The sequence below is a fragment of the Enhydra lutris genome, unplaced genomic scaffold, assembly GCF_002288905.1.
Source record: "Enhydra lutris kenyoni isolate GAN:26980312 unplaced genomic scaffold, ASM228890v2 scaffoldscaffold22, whole genome shotgun sequence".
Taxonomy (NCBI): Eukaryota; Metazoa; Chordata; class Mammalia; order Carnivora; family Mustelidae; genus Enhydra; species Enhydra lutris.
The window spans coordinates 30,061,342-30,077,698 of record NW_019154106.1 but is presented as its reverse complement, the minus strand read 5'-3'; the positions used below and the strand labels follow the sequence as shown (position 1 = coordinate 30,077,698).

The 16,357-nt window shown below is 35.9% G+C and overlaps 1 protein-coding gene across 1 annotated transcript in view; it reads right to left on the bottom strand.

Moving 5' to 3' along the window:
• Positions 1 to 8,917: 8,917 nt before the first annotated feature.
• Positions 8,918 to 16,357, bottom strand: part of LOC111149984 (doublecortin domain containing 1) — a 75,531-nt gene continuing 68,091 nt past the window's right edge. The window contains exon 8 of the mRNA XM_022507282.1: positions 8,918 to 9,019. Coding sequence (XP_022362990.1) covers positions 8,918 to 9,019 — 102 coding nt within the window. The remainder of the gene's footprint in view (positions 9,020 to 16,357) is intronic.

The window sequence follows — 16,357 nt, the reverse complement described above, 5'->3', positions numbered from 1 at the left end:
TAGATCCCAATAGACTATAACTACCATCTATTATCCTTAAGCAAGGACCTACTACTAAATCTGTATGTCTCTTCCCAGATAAAAGCTTATATCTGCAACAAGGTAAGAGAACATATAATGTCTGCAAACCTCCTGTTTAGGTCTTCTATTTAGAATTCATGATTGCTCTCCTTTGATGTTTCTATTTAAAAATGATAGAGAAAGTTCTGATTTTGTGCTTGTGGAGAGGGTGGTTAGGTTATGGACATCAGGGAGGGTATGTGATATGGTGAGTGCTGTGAAGTGTGTAAGCCTGACGATTCACAGACCCGTACCCCTGGGGCAAATAATACATTATATGTTAACAAAAATAATTAATAAAGAAAGAAAATAAAAAATAAAAATGAGTGCCTGGGTGGCTCAGTCTATTAAGCATCTGCCTTTGGTGCAGGTCATAATCCCAGGGACCTGGGATCAAGCCCCATGTCGGGCTCCCTGCTCAGTGGGGAGTCTGCTTCTCCCTCTGCTCCTGCCCCCCAATTTGTGGGCTCTCTCTCTCTCAAATAAAATAAATTAAAAATCTTTCAAAAAATGGTAGAGAAATATGTCACTTAGCATCCAAAACAAGGCAAGAGAAAGTTATGAATGCATACTGCCTTGGATCCAAATTTCTTTCCTGGAGAAAGTAATAAAAGGAATCAGAATGAAAACACACACACACACACACACACACACACACACACACAGTTGTCCCTTATGGGTCTTGACTTATTCTTAGCTAAAAAAGCAATACCACTTACAAAACCCAAATTATCTGGACCATTGCAGTTCGACATTTAGCAGAACAGAAGCAGTAGTGATAGCAATAAAAGAGCAGTACTAGGCATTTTTAGGGCATAAAGAGAGAGGGAAGCATTTGACTAGATACCTTCTCAGTGTCCTGAATTTCCCACTCACATCAAAAGGCATCTACGGGGGGGCACCTGGGTAGCTCAGTCAATTGAGCATCTGAATCTTGATTTCAGCTCTGTTGGTGATCTAAGAGTCGTAAGATCAAGCCCCGTGTGGGGCTCCACCCTTGGTGTGGACTCTGCTTGGGATTCTCTCTCTTCCCTCCAACTGTCCCTCCCCCGGCTTGTTCCTGCATGCTCCCTCTCTCTCTAAAATAAATAAATAAATAAATAAATAAATAAATAAATAAATAAAATAAAATCTGAAAAAAAGGGAGGGCATCTAATTACCATGTTTCCAGATAAGGGCAGCATCCCAAATTTTTATACTATTTTATGATTTAGCCCTGAGTTAAACATGGGAATACAGACAAGACTACAAAATCTCTGTCCTCATGGAGCTTAGAATCTAGAGGACAGACAGATATTAAATAAATAATTCCCAGTGCAGTTTTGTGAATTATAATTGAAACAGTATATACAGGGTGCTATTAGTATAACAGAGATACCTGTCCTAGACAAGGGAGGAAAGGAGCATAGGAGCAAGGCAATGTCAGGAAAGCATTTCAGAAAAAGAAATATTTAAAATAAGACCTTTAAGATGAGTAGGCAATAGCTTGCAAGGTCGTTAGGGTGAGAGATAATCCAAGTAGGGAAAACATTATATGGTAAGGTACCGGGGCTTGAAGAAGAATAAAGTGTTTGAGGAACAGAAATGAAAAAATAAGATGACTTGAGTGAAGAGATGAAGGAGCCAGTAGTACAAAGTGAATAAGGAGAAACTGGGTAGGGGCCAAATCATAAAGGTCCTTTAGGCCATGATAAAGATTTAAGCATGGGTTCAGTATGAAAAGTTATGATAAGATAAAATCACTTACTTTTTTGAAGATTTTTTTAGGGGTGCCTGGGTGTCTCAGTGGGTTAAGCCTCTGCCTTCGGCTAAGGTCATGATGTCAGAGTCCTGGAATCGAGCCCCGCATCAGGCTCTCTGCTTGGCGAGGAACCTGCTTCCCTCTTTCTCTCTCTCTGCCTACTTGTGATCTCTCTCTGTGTGTCAAATAAATAAATAAAATATTTGACAGAGAGAGACACAGCGAGAGAAGAACACAAGCAGGGGGAGTAGAAGAGGGAGAAGCAGGCCCCCCATGGAGCAGGGAGCCTGAAGCAGGGCTCAATCCCAGGACCCTGGGATCATGACCCAAGCTGAAGGCAGCCACTTAATGAATGAGCCAGCCAGGCACTCTTAAGATTTTATTTTTAAGTAATCACTATACCCAACATGGGGCTTGAACTTACAACTCTGAGATCAAGAGTCACATGCTCTACCAACAGACAGTCACTCCCTAAAATCATTCCTAAAGATAGTGTTACTAGAGTGATACAATCTAAATTGGAGATAGGTGAGTTTGTAGATTCATAGCTACATGAACAGTCATATCCATGGAAGATTACTATAAATCTGAGGCAGGAACTTTATTAACATTCTAGAGATCTCTGTCCCGAATCATGGCATAGCCAACATTTAAAAAAAATATTTTTATCAATAATTTAGTGATAAAATTGGTATTCAGGCCACATTTATAAGGGAAAACAAAAATGGAAAAAACCGTTAATCCCTGAGTGACAGATTAAGTATCTGAAAGATCTTGTAAGGCTAAACTACTACTACTACTAAAATAAAAACCTGGTAAATAGAAATTTCAGAGGAATCAATGTATGCCTATAAAATCAGCAGTACACGTACAGGATAAGGAAGAAGTGGCTTAAAAGCAAATTGTGAACAAAACCTTAGGGGCTTTAGTTGTCTTTAAGATCAATTTAGGTCAATGATCTGATGTCTAATAAAAATAGTAATGCAACTGTAGATTATGTAATGATCTGGGTGGGGGGGAAAGATAGGGGATGTGAGACTGCTTTACTTGTCATTGATTGACTTGGGAAAATAGATTCTGATAAATTATGAACATTTATGTTCTAAATTTCAGAAACCCAAATTAAAAATGGTTTCATCTACAGAAAGGTGGTAGATTTGTTGTAAAAAGAACACTTCATCTTCTTCAGTTAAGTTAGAGAAACAACTGGAAGAAAGTATTACACATCTAGGAAACAGATTTGCTAAAGAAATGGAGGAAAAAGTAAACTGGTCTCAAGTAGGCTTCCCACCATGGGACTTAAACTCATGACCCTGAGATCCAGGGTCACATGATCTACCTTTTGAGCCAGCGAGGTGTCCCTAAAATGGCTTTAAAATATGCTTCAATCTTATGATCAGAATAAAGCGGTATATGCATGAAAATAAATAAAAGAAGATAGGGTTATTTAGCTGGAAGAAGAAAGAGATCTCCTAGAATAAAGGTAACTATCTGATTTAAACACACATTTTTATTTTATTTAATTGAGAGAGAGACAGTGAGCGCAAGAGAGGGTTAGGGCAGACAGAATCTCAAGCAGAATCTCAAGCAGACTCCACTTAGGACATGCATCCCAACCCTGAGACTAGATCCCATGATCTTGAGATCATGACCCCAGCCTAAATCATGACTTCGATGCTTAACCACCTGAGTCAACCAGGTGCCCCAGAACATGCATTTTTAACAGATATGAAAAAGAGGAACTAAAATCCTGAAGGCCAGATATGAGGGTATCCAAGTGTAACTACTCTTAAAGATGTTATTATAAAAGGGGGAAATACTGTAATTGTTACAAAATCACAAACAGTAACTGGAACCCAGTGAAACCAACCAGAGAAATAAAGATCTTGGAGAGTAGAGTCAGAGCAATCCCCCAAAGGAGGAAGAATCCACAAATACTGTGAAGAGGTAACACTTATGTTACAGATAAATTAATAGAAAGAGCAATTGGAGAATCTCTTTTAAGGATGAGACAACTATCCAAAGAGTGCTCTTGAAATCTGAATAAACTGGAAAGGGGAATACTAGGAAGATTAATATCAAATACTCAAAAAAAGTATTTAGGGAACACCCCAAATTTCTGGGTCTAAGATTAAGAAAAGCCAAAGAGAAGATAAATTATATTACAGAAGATTCAGGCACAGCAATAATAGATCAAGAGTCAGATCAAAATTTGATGTTAGACTGTGGGAAAATACATCCTGGGTAGGATTATTTAACTCAGGGAGGTGAAAATGGGTAGGACTGGTTTGAACAAAGGATGATATTGACAAACTTGGAGCTTATTGACTTCATATCTCTCACTATGAGACATGCTGCAAGAAAAATATCTACAGGAATATGATAGAAAAATACAAGAATGAAACGAATAGCAAAGGGAAAGTAAAAGAAAAGAAAGAAGTCCACTGCAGCAAGCAATACAGCTGGTGTCTGTTAGAGAAGGGAAACTTTCTGAAAGGAATTGGAATACAGTAGAGACAAATCCTAAATACTGTAGAAAGAGGGGACAGAAATGTTAAGACCAAGAGCATCCAAAAACTGAGCAAAGACCCTGTCTACAGGAAGAAATGACATTGTGCTAGTCCTCACTGAATACTAAGACCATGAGGCTCAGAAACATAAACAGCCACTTCGAATCAGAAATCCATGGAGCAAAGTTACTCTCTAATGGGAACTGATATGAAGATGAGGAGGAAGCTGTGTTCACAAAGTAGGGTTTTTTGGCTTAAATGATTCCATAGACAGAGGCCATGACAGCAGCCGTTATGAGCCAGGTTTGAAATTATTGCTCCTGAGGCAAGATGGATGCTTTGCCACCAGAATTAGAATTAGGGTGCATGAGAAATTTGGTGTAGACTTAATTCAACTTCTCAGGTCCTAAGGGATGACACCCATGGCAGGAGCCCAGAAGATAGGTGCTGGAGGAATTCTAGTTCAAACTAGGCATCCAGAAGTCATCTGGCTGACACAGGGAAGAATAAAAATTAAGGACTTTCATTTCTTTGAATTTCAACTTGAGGAGTTGGAACTTTTATTGGATTTTAACTCACAGAGGTAAATTAGTTGATTTTGGAATTCACTTCTGTGTAAATGTAAAAACGGGATTTTCATTTCTTCAGAATTTTATTCTTTGGTGTAAATGTAAAAACAGGATATTCATTTCTTCAGAATTTTATTCTTTGACTTTAATTTCTTCACAAAAATTCCATAACGGACAAGAGTTAACATTCAAGTTCAGGGTATGTTTTTGGAATTTTGTGATTGAAATACGTTAATCCTGTCATTTGATCTCATTGCATTATAGAATCTCAGAAGAACGTGTCAGAAAATAGCTATTTTGGACAGTGCTACTATGTATAATTTGGGGTGAGGAATGGAATAGGAAATGAACATTCAGTGTTCAAAGCATGGCCTTGGAACCAATTTAATTATTTTCTAAGTCATTTCAGAATCTTCTAGTGTACATTTCATATTACCCGCCAGAATCTAGAAGGATCCACTCAGGAGCAGGGTTTGGTTACTGGAATAATAGTTCCTAAGAGACTTAAGGTCCTCGAGAGAGAGTGACTTCTCTGGTTCACCATAATGGAATAATTAAGCCAAAGAAGCTAAGAGAACAAAAAGTTAGGAAATATTAGGGGGAATGAGGGTGTTGTTAAACAAATCTACCAAATGTGACACTAGCTACATGTGTGCTACCACTGTTACATGCTTCTGTAATACCATATATCTCAATAGGGGAAGGATGTCCGTGCAATATAGAAGTTTGATTGGAGAATATGTGCTTTTTCCTAGGCAAAGGAGGCCAACAGAGAAGGAGTAGAATTCTATTCTTTGCCAGGAAAGAAAAAAGATTTTATCTTGGCTGCAGCACTGGGGTTTCTTGCAGGACTCTGTGGGAGTTTTGCTTCCTCCTGTGCCTTCCTTAAAGGAAGCCCCACTGGCTCAACCCTCCAGTTGATTCCATCTGCATTGTCTCATCCTCTGCTGTTTTTGTGCAGCTTTACTATTCTCTGAAGCGGTACTCTAAGATACCTATCCAGGCTATTTACAGTATCTCCTAAGTTAATAATTATTATCTAAGTTAGTATTCTGGTTTTAAAGGTGCATAGATTTTGAATGATTTTCCTCAACCCTATTATTTTCATTGCCTTGTAATTTTGATGGAAGTGATTCTGTAGAACGCAGTTTTTGCATTATGTTCTAGCAGAAATGCTGTATTAGCATGTTGACCACATATAGGAATATGGTATCTTTACAGTGTGGATAGTTCTCTTTTACCTTAGAAAGAATAGATCTTTGTAGGAGCCATAACTAAAGAACTTTTCCACACAAAACAATATAAATTTCTTTGTTAAAATCTTCTATGGTTTGGAAACCTAAAAACATAAACAATTTTCAAATCCCATGGGTTTTTAAGGGTTTCACTAGACTTGATAAAGTAAAAAGTTTAGTGTTAGGTCAATTGTGCTCATTTCTCACAGCACAGGAAGAAAACCTTCGAAGTATATATGATTCTAAAAAAGAAGCATTTTGTGTATCTTTTACTTTTTAGTCCTTGGTACAATTATACTTCTAATCTGTCTTTATAAATAAAAAGTCATTGCCGTGATCTTAACATTAGACATGATTTTTGGATCTGACATAAAACAAGCAAACAACAAGAGTCACACATCAAATGAGAGTATTAGTGATTATTTAAATTAAAAGGCAACTTTCACATAACACTTCACCTTTTCCAAGCTGAAGTTCAGAAGACCATCAAATATAAAAGTTTAGGGACTTCAATCATTTGATGCACAAATTATACTAACAAACAAAGAAAAAAGAAATGCAAAAATTTAATGTTAAGTGACTACGGTGCTACAGACTGGAAGTTCCTCCAACAGGATTAGCTTTTTGAGTATGTTAAGTCTAGTGAACTTGTTATGCTTCCACATGTTAGTAGTTGCATAGGCTAATTTCAGCTGGCATAAGCTTTTATAAGTATGCAAAAACACAGGGCAAGGCATGCATTAAAATGTGATAATAGCACACTTCTGGGACACATGAAGCATGAGGCATGAATCTGAATGCCTCCGGCATCCATGAAGCATCACACCTCAGAGTCAGAGGTTTTATGTTTCGATAAGTAATTCTGTTATACCGCATTTGGGAGGGGAAAAAATCAACTTTCTAAATATAAATCTTTCCCTTTAACCAGCGTTCCTTATAGTTTTAATTCTAACAGTTTATTCATATATAATTTTTTAATTCCTGGTGAGCTGGAAATAATTCAAAGCTAGATAGGATCTTAAGAAAATGTGTTAGTTATTTATTTTGTTAATGCAAGTTTAAGAGTGATTATATAATAATTTTTTTTCTGAAGATTTTATTTATTTATTTGACAGACAGATCACAAGTGGGCGGAGAAGCAGGCTCCCTGCTTAGCAGAGAGCCTGATGTGGGGCTCGATCCCAGAACTCTGAGATCATGACCTGAGCTGAAGGCAGAGGCTTAACCCACTGAGCGACCCAGGTGCCCCAATTATATAATATTGTTGATCATAAAGATCATTTTAGCCAGTGTGATCAGGGGGACTGCAAGAAAGAAGAAATAAACTTCCATAATGATACCCTCTGTATCCTCCCCTTAAAAAAGACCATAAGGAAGTATTCCCTGTGTTACATATGTCTTACAGGTATGTAACGAGCTAGTTAATTGGTATGTCTACAGAAGTTTTTAAATCTTCAGATAAAAACTCCTAATAAAATGAAAAATAATGATCATATCTAACACAAACACTTAAAAATGACCAAGAAACAATTTATTTACTTTCTAAATACACAAACACACATATAATCCCTGGCAGAAAAAATTTAAGAGTTATAACAATAAGTATCAAAATATAATAGTAGACACTTGGAGTATTAAAATGATAAAGTCAGTAATGGTTTGCTTTAATACAGTATAAGCAAGGATATTAGAAACAAATGTAGGTACTCAGTATAGCCATATCCTAAAAAAAACTTAAAGCTTTCTGGATCTAGCCTTGCAGTTTAAGTATGCCACTTCATATTTTGGCCCTTTTCAGGCATATGGAGTTAAGACTTAAAGGAAGTGATAGGATCATAATAGTAGTACATTTGGTAGTACTAATAGTAACACTACTAAAGTAATAGTAATTACAACTAAAGCAATAAAAAGTAAATTTAAAAAAGTAAAAAAATAAATAGTAGCAATTACTACTAATAGTAATTTAATAGCAGTACAATATGGAATTCATGGTATTTTTGCTTTTAAAGACTAGCAAATCAGTGCTTTTAGAAATACAGATGGAGGTCTCATATTTTGATAAAGACATGCAATGAAATTGTTTTAAAACACATTCCATAACTTTTGAAAACCTCTAGAAGTTAACCAAAACAATTAAAAACATTTTTATCTGAGAACACAGCAGTATGATTTCTCTTTTCTCTTCTGAAAGCTATATACTGTAGAAAATGCCTGTTAAATTATGAAAATTTATCAGTTGCTTTTGTTTATTAAGTGATGGCTTACTAAAGTTAAAATACTCATTTATTTTAAACCTAAACTTGAGCTGCGCTATAGGCTGAATGTTTATGTCCCCCCAGATTTCAAATGTTGAAAGCTAATGTGATGGTATTTGGAGGTAATTGCGTCATAAGGGTAGAGCCCTCCTGAATGGAATTAGTGTCCTGATACAAGAGACCCCAGAGGGCACTCTTGCCCTTACTACCAATAAGTACAAAGTGAGAAGATAGCACTCTATGAATCAATTAAGGGGCCCTCAACAGACAATGAACCTGCCAGGGCCTTGATCTTGGACTTGGACTTCATATCCGTAAGAAATAAATTGTTGTTCAAGTCACCCAGCCAATGTAATTTTGTGGGACCAACACATGCTAAAATAAAAATTCCTCAAAACTTAATCCCTTTCATAATTCCCTTTTGTATAAGAATGACATATTTATCCAAGGTAAAACTAAACTTTTATTATAGCTGTTTTCCTTTTAAATACATAAAAGCAAAATTATGTAAGTATTTTTTGAAATGTTAGAGTTTATAAAATTTTTGTCACTTACCTTTTGAAATATCTTTAATTGTTCTGCCATACCAATCATAAAGATATCTGGCTGGTGAATTTAGGTTCATTCTCATTGTGCAAGTATCTAAAACCTACCCAGGAAGGGAAAAACCTATAAGTAATTTATTACAGTAAGCTCTGGCTGAATCAAATAAACATTTAAAGTCCTTTCTATACTAAATAGCTACAAAAATTATACCATAAAATAATATTTGATGATTTAGAAAATGTTTAATATATGAAAAGAAAAAAAGCAGTTAAAATTATTAGATCACAATTTTACTTTTAAAAACACACAAACAAGGGCACCCGGCTGGCTCAGTCAGTGGAGCATGTAACTCTTGATCTCAGGGTCATGATGTCAAGCCCCACACTGGGTGAAGAGCTTACTTAAAAAAAAAAAAAATTAAATTAAAATAAAATAAAATATATTTTTAAAATTAATAAAAAAGAAAAAAGATGCAATGAATATTAAAAAACAGTTACACTATATTTAATAAATGCTAGACCTATAGGAAATTTTGACATTATTCTTGCTATTTTCTATATTTTTCATTAATTTACAATGAAAGCATATTACCTTTAAATTTGGTCTTAACACAAATAAATGGAAAGATATACTATATCAATGGAATGGAAGAATTAATGTTAAAATGCCCATACTACCCAAAACAATCTATAGATTCAATACAATCCTTATGAGAATACCAATAGTATTTTTCACAGAACTAGAACAAATAATTGTAAAATTTGTATAGAACCATAGAAGACCTGGAAGAGCCAAAGCAGTCTCGAAAGGGAAGAACAAAGCTGGAGGTATCACACTCCCTTATTAAACTATATCACAAAACTAAAATAACCAAAATAGCAGGGTACTGGTGCAAAAACAGACACACAGACTAATGGAACAGAGTTGAGAACCCAGAAATAATCCCACACTTGGATGGTCAATTTAAGACAAAGGAGGCAAAAATATAAAATGGGGGAAAGATAGTCTCTTCAATACATGTACTGGGGAAACTGGACAGCTCCATGTAAAAGAATGAAAATGGACCACTAGCTTATACCATACACAAAAATATAAAACTCAAAATGGAGTAAAGACCTAAATGTAGGACCTGAAGCCATAAAACTCCCAAAAGAAAACAGAGACAGTAACCTCTTGGACATTAACTTTAGCAAAATATTTCTAGATGTGTCTCCTCAGGTAAGGGAAACGAAGGAAAAATAAACAACTGGGACTACAACAAACGAAAAAGCTTTGGTACAGTGAAGGAAACCATCAGCAAAATGAAAAGGCAATGTACTGAACGGGAAAAGATCCTTGCAAAAGTATTTCCAATAATGGACTAATATCCAAAATATATAAAGAATTCATACAAGTGAACCCTCCAAAAAACCCAAATAATCCAATTAAAATGGGCAGAGGACCTGAACAGATGTTTTCCTCAAAAAGATATATAGATGACCACAGACACATGAAAAGATACTCAACATCACTAATCATCAGGGAAATGCAAATCAAAACCACAAGGAGATATTACCTAAGAGCAGTCAGAATGAATAGTACCGAAAAAGACAATACATAACAAGTGCTGGCAGGGATGTGGGGAAAAGGAAACTTTTGCACGCTATTCGTGGAAATGTAATCTGGTGCAAATGTAAATTGGAAAACAGTACGGATTCCTCAAAAAACTAAAAATATAAGTACCATACAATCCAGTAATTCCACTTCTGAGTATGTACCCAAGGAAAATAAAAACATGAATTTAAAAAGATATATGCACCCCTATGTTTATTGCAGTATTATCCAGAAGCCAAGATACAGATACAAGATATGGAAGCAACCCAAGTATCCATCAATAGATGAATGGATAAGCATATATATATAGAATGCATGTATATACAATGAAATATTACTCAGCCATAAAAAAAAAAAGAATGAAATCTTGCCAATCCTAACAACATGGGTGGACTAATGGGTATTATGCTAAGCAAAATAAGTCATACAGACAAAGACAATTATATAATTTCACTTATATGTGGAATCTAGAATAAAAAACAAATAACAAACAAACAACAACAATAACAAAGAGAAACACATTTATGAATATAGAGAACAAACTAGGGGTTGTTCAAGGGGAGAGAGGTGGACAGATGGGCAAAATAGGTAAAGGAAAGTAAGGGGTCCAAACTTCCAGTTATAAAATAAGTAAGCCCACAGGAATGAAAAGTACAGCATAGGATATATAGTTAATACTATATATGGTGACAGATAGCATATGCTTATCATGGTAAGCATTTTGTAATGTATATAACTGTTGAATCACTATGCTGCCCACCTGAAACAAATATGTCAACTATACTTTAATTAAAAATAAAAATAAATAAAAATAAATAAATTAGGTCTTAAGGTACTTTCTTTGGGTTTTAAATTCTTTCCCAGTGTCCTAAAATCAATTATATTGTCTGATCACAGTTCACCTTGATAACTTAGGTTGTTTGGGTACAAAAAAGTGAAATTAATAAACCACATTTCAAGGTTTCCTATAAGTCTGAATCTCAAGAAATTCTTTCAATGGTTTTTAATATTGTAAAGTTGTTTTCTCTAATATTTTATTTTATTTTAAGATTTATTTATTTTAGAGAAATAGAGAGTGAGCAGGGGGAAGAACAGAGGGAGAGAGAGAATCCTAAGCAGATCCCACGCCCAGCATGGAGCCCAAATGGGGCTTGATCCCACGACCCTGAGATCAGGGTCCCTCCTCAGGTGGTTAAGCATCAGACTCTTGATTTTGGCTCAGGTCATGATCTCAGGGTCATGGATCCAGCTCAGAGTTGGCCTTACCCCTCTCTGTTCTGCTTGAGATTCTCGCTTTTGCCCTCTACCCCTCCCCCCACTCAGGTTCACATGCTCTCTCTCTCTCTCTCTCTCTCTGTTTCTCTCTAAAAATAAGTAAATAAGTCTTTAAGGTAAGGATAAAATTGGGCAGAACTGGAGGCAGGGTGTTAACAGCAATGAAAAGATATTCTTTTTATTTTGTAATCATGTAATCCACATTATCTTTCAATAGTTTTAGGTTACACAAAAGCAGTAGTACATTATAGCCATTAATAGTGAAAATAGAAGACAAAGTATTTTCAAGTTGGATTTAGAATGTATTATATCGTTTTTAAAAAAGATTTAATTTAATTTAATTATTTTATTTTATTTTATTTTATTTATTTTTTAAGTCAGCTCCATGCCCAGCATGGAGCCCAAAGTGGGGCTTGAACTTACAACCCTGAGATCAAGACCCGGGGCTAAGACCAAGAGTTGGACACTTAACTGACTGAGCCACCCCAGTGCTATTGTTAAGTATTCTCTAAACCCAATGTGGGGCTTGAACTCACAATTCCAAGATCAAGAGTTGCCTATCCTACCAACTAAGCCACTCAGGCACCCTTATTATATACTTATAAATGGATATAGTGATTCATGTTTTGGGAGTCACTTTCAAAAACCTAATAAAACTTCCATGAGGTTACCTGATACTCTCCAGCAACTTTGTTACTTTAATTTTTCTCATGCTGTGAGTAGAACTTTCCCTCTACTACTTTAAAATTAGAACTGTAATCCTAGTCCTAGCCCAACCAACTCATTTTCTTTGTGACAACAAACATATTTAAAGAGCTTCATATGTATATAAAGACAAAGTTGTACTTCCCTTTCAGTCTGGAGAACAACTTTCAAACATTGTGACTAATTTGCTTTATCTAATGGCTGTATCAAGTGATGTGTGTTGCATTTAAAAGGCAAATATCTAATTGACTAACTTAATTTGACAAATTGGCCTTTACTGGATTACATCGGAGGTTCTCAGCCTTCATTCTACCCCACACATGACCAGTAATGTTCTCATGAGCCACAAAGTCCCATAGGCCTTCACAGAATTGTGTGTGTTTCTTGCATGCTAGCTGCAATCCAATTTTGGGCAATTTTTCAGAAATGTATTGCTACTCTTTTTCTCAAAATCAGGAAGGCATATCTGTTTATGAGTAAGACTGAAGTTACAAGAATAATCCCAGACCCTCTAACTGATGATGAAACTATTCACAATATCAGTGCTTTACCTAAATAACAATGTTCTTGCAATGTATTTCACAAGTGATTATAAACTCTGTCATGTGGAGCAAATCTATGACCTCCAAGCTCACCTTGGACTCCTATCCATGGGCTGGAACCTTTACTAAAAATGCTTGTACAGCAATATTCAAAATAGAAGAGAGAAGTTATCAGAAGAAACTGGAGTTTTGTCCTGTGACTTTAGACAGGAAGGGGAGTGAAACATACTTCCTGACATAGGCATGGGATTCACCCTTGTGTTTTTAAAGATACTTTACGGACACAGTTCACCTCTGAGTAGCAAAATTCTCCTATTGGTCACTTTATTCCATGTGACTTTGTCTCCAGGGATTATCCTTTTACCATCACCACCACCCTCCTTGTCAGAAATATTAACAGGAGACAATTCAGTACATGTTCTTCCTTAGCCAGTCTCTCTCATCACTATTAAGAATCTATGTTTGGTCCCATAGAGCCTCCTCCTTTGGTTCCCCATGTTCTTGATCTTTCCATTCTTTATGTTTAGTGCTCAATTTCTTAATATTAAAAATCTGTTTCTTAAAAGTTCAGTGAAGACCTTTGGTACAAATTATATTCTCTAGTTACTAGTGAAGATTCAAATATCTAAATATCCTTCTCCAAAGTTATAATTTCCCAATTAAACTAAGCAAAATGTGAGCTATTTAAAGATGGTCCCATTTATTTCAACTAAAATTTCAATGATTTAAAAAATTATTTCAAATAGTGCTGTCTTTGTGTTTAAAAAAATCAGTCAAGTAAAATTACACAGCTTTCTAACTCTAAGATCCCTCTTTTCATTGTGCCAAAATATCAGTAAAAATGTTTGTGCAAGCCAAATTTTAAGAGTTAAATGAGTTTAAAAGCCAGGATTAGAAAATCAGATACTAGAAATTAATAATGCATGAGCAACACTGTCATTCTCTCCTACTTTCAGGATGAAAGATCCTTAGAGCGTTTAAGCAATGCCAACCTTCAGGAATCATTTTCTCAGAGTAAATTATCAGTGGTATGAATTAGTATCAATACAAATTTCTGTCAAAAGCCCTGAAATGAAGCCACTACTTGTCAGGTCATTCTTATAATTCACAATTATTTAACAGTGTCATCTTGCTGTAATATTAAGGTTAATTAAAATACCATTTCCACTCATCTGTACCTGTTAAACTTGTTAAAATATTATTTTTACAAATTCACATTTTGTTAATTTCTTTCAGCCTAGGTTCCTTCTGATACTGAAATTTAAAGCCATCATGCTGTAAAACCAGACTTTTTGACAAGCAGCTGGGAAGAGATTTTCTACAAACTCTTTTTCGTTTAATCTGTTAATAGTTCTGGGAGTTACCTCTAACCATTGGCATATCTGGTGCAAAGTGTGCAGTTTCTGGAACGGTTACCATGGAGGTGGTGTGGTTGCACAGTCTAGAGCCTCTGGGTTTGGAATGTCCCTACCCCAGTCCAAGTGAGAGAGCTCAGTATCACCCATGGCCAAATGAGCCAAATCGACAAGCCATTAGATCCAACAAGGGCCTTCTCCTCAAAGACATGTTTTTATCTGTTTACATTCAGAAGTATAAGTCCTGATTTATACTTCCCCGTAAACCGTTTTCAAAAGGTCTTCTGTGGCAAGGGTCAGCCGCCTACACATCGTGGGCTAATTCTGGCCACAACCTGTTTCTGTATGGCCTAAGGGTTAAGAATACTTTGTAAAATTTTAAATATTAAAAAAAATCAGGGGTGCCTGGGTGGCTCAGTGGGTTAAAGCCTCTGCCTTCAGCACAGGTCATGGTCCCAGCATCCTGGGATCGAGCCCCACATCAGGCTCTCTGCTCTGCGGGGAGCCTGCTTCCTCCTCTCTCTGCCTGCCTCACTGCCTGCTTGTGATCTCTCTCTCTGTCAAATAAATAAATAAAATCTTTAAAAAAAAAAATCACACAAATGACCACATCAGCATTAGTATTATTCATAGTTACCAAACTCCATGGTCCCTCAATACTGCCCAAAGCTTACACTGACCTTAGGAAATAAAATAAAATCTCCTAACATTCATAGTAATTCTCTTAGTGGCCTACCCGATATTCATTTTTTGCCTCATACTTGCTGTCCTGATTTTGTTTAGAGGTTCACTTTTATAGCTTTGGACTTGAGGTAAGCTACAGTTACCTTGATTGATCTAGGTCAATCATGGTGGTCCTATGCCTCTTGTCAGTTTGGGAGTAGGCACAATCTAGTTCTGCCAATGAGACATGAGAAAGGGCTTCTGGAAAAGGCTTCATCATTCATAAGGAATAGATAGTCTTTTTCTGCCACTGGTCAAAATTGTACCAGGCTGTGTACCTGGCCTGTTACCAACATACGAAGGAGCATAAAATCCAGAAAATTAAAAATAACATCACTGGAGGGTACCTGGCTGGCTTAGTGGGGACAGCATGAGACTCTTGATCTTAGGGTCATGAGTTCAAGTCCCTTGTTGGATGTAGAGATTACTTAAACAAATAAAACTCAAAAAAAAAAAAAAATCTAACTGGAGTCCTATCATGCTATGCTTAAAACTATCCTACTCCTGGATTTCTTGCTTCCTTTTTGCTTAAGTCTGTTTAAATCAGGATTCTGTTATTAGCAGCTATCATCCTAACTAATAGAAAAAAGATTTTTTTTTGGCCCAGCTTCCTCAAATGAGGAACACTGTTTCAACTAACTCAATGGGTATTTGTACAGCAAATAGATTACAACAGTATTCACTATATAAACCTAAGAAGAAAATCATTAAAAACCCAGAGAAGAATTTTAAAAGAAATTAGCAAGCTGGGGTGCCTGGGTGGCTCAGTGGGTTAAAGCCTCTGCCTTCAGCTCAGGTCATGATCCCAGGGTCCTGGGATTGAGCCCCGCATTGGCTTCTCTGCTCAGCAGGGAGTCTGCTTCCTCCTCTCTCTCTGCCTGCCTCTCTGCCTACTTGTGATCTTTGTCTGCCAAATAAATAAATAAAATCTTAAAAAAAAAAATTTAGCAAGCTGAAAATAGTGAAAATTAATGGATAATTATGAAATTAATTCATTGGATTACTAAAAATATTTCACCTTTGGCAATTAATTGTACTTGTTCAGTAGAAGAGAATACAATTTATCATGAATACTTTGAGAAAGGGAATCTGTTTTTATAGATTTTTTTGCTAACTGAAAGACTGTCAAATACATTGTGAATCTTCAAAGAATTAAACTGTAATAAAATGTACTAAGCATAACTCTCTGCTAAGACCAATATTTTATAATGACTTACAATAAAAATTATGATCATTATTTCAACCTGA